Source organism: Pinus tabuliformis, chromosome 4_2 (genome assembly GCF_031772625.1).
Source record: "Pinus tabuliformis cultivar Carrire ecotype Pingquan chromosome 4_2, CPIR1, whole genome shotgun sequence".
Classification (NCBI taxonomy): domain Eukaryota; kingdom Viridiplantae; phylum Streptophyta; class Pinopsida; order Pinales; family Pinaceae; genus Pinus; species Pinus tabuliformis.
The window spans coordinates 435786234-435790439 of NC_142304.1; the positions used below are offsets into that span (position 1 = coordinate 435786234).

General features: G+C 35.0%; 1 protein-coding gene across 1 annotated transcript; it reads left to right on the plus strand.

Annotated features, from left to right (window-relative positions):
- The first annotated feature begins 302 nt into the window (after positions 1-302).
- On the plus strand, positions 303-3127 carry LOC149169830 (beta-carotene hydroxylase 2, chloroplastic-like). The gene is made up of 7 exons (XM_089425356.1): positions 303-566; positions 1570-1629; positions 1736-1807; positions 2152-2286; positions 2400-2525; positions 2620-2676; positions 2779-3127. Exons 1-7 carry the CDS (start codon positions 303-305, stop codon positions 2875-2877), a joined length of 813 nt encoding a protein of 270 aa, XP_089281482.1. The 3' UTR covers positions 2878-3127.
- The last annotated feature ends 1079 nt before the right edge of the window (positions 3128-4206 follow it).

The window sequence follows — 4206 nt, forward strand, 5'->3', positions numbered from 1 at the left end:
ATTGAAGAAGTATAATAGGTCTGAGCCATCTGAATTCTCCTTGCTCAAGGAAGGAGCGAGCTTTAGGAGAAAGTTACTTGGGGTTGGTTTTTTTGATGACAGTACTGGTAGACATGAATTCTTTTTTTTCATGGAGCACTAGGTTTTCTAACTGCCCCTACCATCCAACTATAGCAGACCACACTGCCTTGAAATTTTTCTTGAACGAGCCATGGCCCAGACGAGACATTTCTGGCCTTGGTCTTGCTAGTATTAGGACTGCTCCTGCATCTTATGGTATGGAAAGGTTGTCATTGTGCAATATGGCATTGAGTGAAAAATTTCACCAAACAGAAACAGAAAATGGCCTGGAGAAAAGTGGTCAGGAGACTATTGATGAGCCCTTGCAGTCAAAGTTGGCGTTTGAGTTAGTGAAAATAGATGAAAGCTTGAGAAAAGTGTCTGAGAAAAGAGAGAGGAAGAAGGTTGAACGATATGCATATTTGTTTGCTGCCATTGCTTCCACTGTTGGTATCACTTCCATGGCAGCAGGGGCAGTCTACTATCGGTTTGTTTGGCAAGTGCAGGTATTTGTATGTCTTGGTGGGGAAATATCTGTCTGTAATGGGGTGTAATGGTTGGAGTAGGCCTGATAGCAAATAATTCAGGTTTAAAGTGAGAAAGGTATAAAGGGAAGATGTTTGATATTTAAAAGTATATTTCCTCAATCAGATATATGATGTAGTAACTTTTCTCTTTTGTATGTGATAATGTTTGAACTCTTCTGGTTTGGTTTTTGCTCATTGGTTTTCCTCTATCATGATTCTTGAAAGGTATAGGTAAAGTCTTTATCTGAATACTGAGAGGTACAGGTAGAGTATGTCTGTGAATCATGGAGGTACAGGTAGAATATGTCTGTGAGTCATGGAGTTTGATTTTGAAAGTTGGTCTTTTCTGGTTTTTAAGGTTTGAATTGGTTTGCTATTTTTATCTAGATTTTGAATATTTTTGAATGTGACAATTTCAAAATATTCTTGAAATGTTACTAAAAGGTTACCTATTTTAAAAATATTTCTGAATTTAACTGTTCCAAAATATTACTGAATTTGAGTTAGTTGGACAGCTGAATTGGTTAGGTTGGTCTATGTAAAAACAATAGCCCAGGAATGAAAAATATCCTTTGTAAATTTATTAACTAATTAAATAAGATAAAACGCTGCAAAAACATTATTCGGAATTTTGTTTTAATATACTGTCTCTATGCTTTATTTTTTATATATCTGTCTCTGCGCTTTATAAATTAAATTAAAAATAATTCTAAGATAAACATTGGCCTACTAATTGAATGCATATATCTCTTTTTGCAATATGTCCATCTGTGTGCTTCATAAATTGAATTAAAAAATATATCTCTGTTGACCAACAATCCTCACTGAATTCATATCTCTATCGTTCCAAAAGTTTTGTAGGGTCTCCTAACTTAAATAATTAATTATCTCACGCTTTTGATAAGGTCTCACAGCTCCAATGATTATTATAATTGAGAAATATTGATTGATAATAATTGAATTTCTCATTGTTTTCCTCCAGGGTGGAGAGGTTCCTTTCGCAGAGATGTTTGGCATATTTTCTCTAGTTGTTGGAGCAACGGTAAGACTGAGTACATTGGAAGAAAAAATAGATTTTTTCCGATCAGATATAATACACAGTTAGGTCAAGTGATCTTATTCAAAGAAATGATAAAATTCTATTGCAGATTGGAATGGAGGCATGGGCTCGTTGGGCACATCGAGCTCTTTCGCATTCCTCTTTATGGAGTATGCATGAGGTACATGTTTTCTTATGTTAACCATACATTATTATGTTTGAACTTCTAAGATCGAACTGTCTGTGATAATCATATTGATATGAAATGATTTATTGTAGAGTTTTATATGGTATATAATTCAATTAAGATGTTTGTTCTGTGTAATATTGTTATATAGTTAAATCAATAGGTAAGCAGTGTTCTAATACTGCACTTATTCATGGTAAATCTAACGTCAATACAAAGTACTATAGGCAAAATTGATTCCTTGTGTTCAACTCCCTGAACATTTATCCCTGAACATCTCCAATTGATTGATTAAAAGTTATTATTTGAACTGCCATGTTAACATGGATTTGTGGCAGTTGGATCACAGACTAAGAGAAGGTCCCTTTGAGATGAATGACATGTTTGCTATTATTAATGTTGTCCCTGCCATTTCCCCTTTATCTTATGGATTTTTCAACAAAGGCTTTGTACCAGGACTGTGCTTTGGTGCTGTAAGTTCTGATATCAATTTCCCCAACCTAACCTATATTAAAATTCTTCTTGTTTTGTTTTTCAAATCAGTGTCAATTTTGTCAGGAAAATGTGTGGATTATTTGCTTTGCAGGGCCTGGGGATCACTGTATTTGGCATGGCATATATGTTTGTACATGATGGTCTAGTTCACCGTCATTTTCCAGTGGGACCTATTGCAGATGTCCCATACCTTCAGAGGGTTGCAGCTGCACATCAGGTTTGTCAATATTCTTCCTTTTGTTGACCAGAAGAAACTTAGAATATTAAAAAACTGAGGCTAACTATATACACAATTTGGAATGCAATCGCAGCTCCACCATGCAGATAAGTTTAATGGAGTTCCTTACGGTCTCTTCCTTGGACCAAAAGTGAGTCATGTCATTGTTGCCCAATTCCTTGTTTTCTGTGAAACAACTTTGCATTGTTCATTGCTATAGAGGTGAACTATATTGATCTGAGACGTCATGCAGGAAGTCGAAATGGTGGGAGGGGTTGAAGAGCTTGATAAATTAGTGAAGGCCAGAGCTAAGAACACCGAGCACCCTACAAAATCTGCAAAAACTTTATGAATTCAAAATAATCATTTTCAAATGTGGGGCCATCTATCCTTACATCGAATCAATCCTGTCTGTGTATGTACATCATATTCTAATCTTACTTTTGAACTTAGGCGACGTTATTAATGGCTTGAAATGCAGCATGTCACTAATGATTCAGAACGCTCTGACTATTGTTCTACCAAATCCAAATTATGGGAATCTCATACTTCAATTTGTATCATGTTTATGTACAGTAAAGTGTGTCATATATATATATCTATCTCCAGCGGTCGTTAAAGTTACCAAAGTTGAATACATTATAATTGCAGAACTTTAATAAGCCTGTCGACCTAGATCATTGTGATTGTAGTAATAATGAAAAAAGCAGTGGCCAGGAGAATGGTCGATATTTAAGAGATATAACTGTAAGCCTGTAATTAGCATATATATATTAATGGTGTATCTTAGTAAATTGGATACATTGATATTTTATGGAAATCTGAGATGGCGGAAGTTTTGAAAGTGAATGCATCAGATTCCTCTGAGCAAAATGTGGAGCTTCTTACATGGTTTTACGCAGGATATTTCCTATTGGAAGTTTTGAAAGTGAATGCATCAGATTCCTCTGAACAAAATGTGGAGCTTCTTACATGGTTGTATGCAAGATATATCCTATTGGAATGATGGATGATCGGTTGCTTGGGTATGACCGAAGATCGGTTGCTGGGTAATTCGAAATAAGAAAATATTTAATCAAAATAAAATATTAAAATAAGTGTTATACCCATATTAAAATAAATATTTGTTTTTTCCCTTTTTACCATGGTGAATTGGTAATTGGTAATTTGTTAAAGTAATTTGGGTCAGCTTAAAAATCAAATTTAGTTAATAACACTATAGTACCTGTGATGACCCTGAGAAAATGTAAATATTGAAATTTTACTGTAGTAAGAGATAGAGTTGAGAGACTGTTTTTTTAAAAAAAAACTCTAATCATATTATTTTATTGTGAATTAAATATATATTGGAAAAATATATTCTTCTTGAAATGCTGGCAACTTCTGAAAGTAGGATTTGAAAAAGAAATCAGTTATGAAAACTTGATGAAACTACTCTCCCGTTAAAGAAATCAGTTATGAAAACGGGATGAAACTACTCTCCCTAACGGGAAAGGCCTCGAAGGGAAAAAGGGGGTAGAGAAAAGAATTATGTGTTGTAGGGACAGACAGAAAGGGAAGGAAAAGGAAGCTGGTTAAGTCTGGTAATGACCAGATAACCAGGCACAAGGTGCATGTATCTTGTTGAGGGCTGTAACCCTGCAAGATAGCTCCGGGGGGAGATTCCAGTCTTAGCGATGGG

Coding starts and splice junctions, on each gene's coding strand:
- LOC149169830 (XM_089425356.1), top strand. CDS start 303: ATGGCATTGAGTGAAAAATTTCACCAAACAGAAACAGAAAATGGCCTG. Junction 567..1,569: donor GGTTTGTTTGGCAAGTGCAG/GTATTTGTATGT, acceptor GTTTTCCTCCAG/GGTGGAGAGGTTCCTTTCGC. Junction 1,808..2,151: donor CTTTATGGAGTATGCATGAG/GTACATGTTTTC, acceptor GATTTGTGGCAG/TTGGATCACAGACTAAGAGA.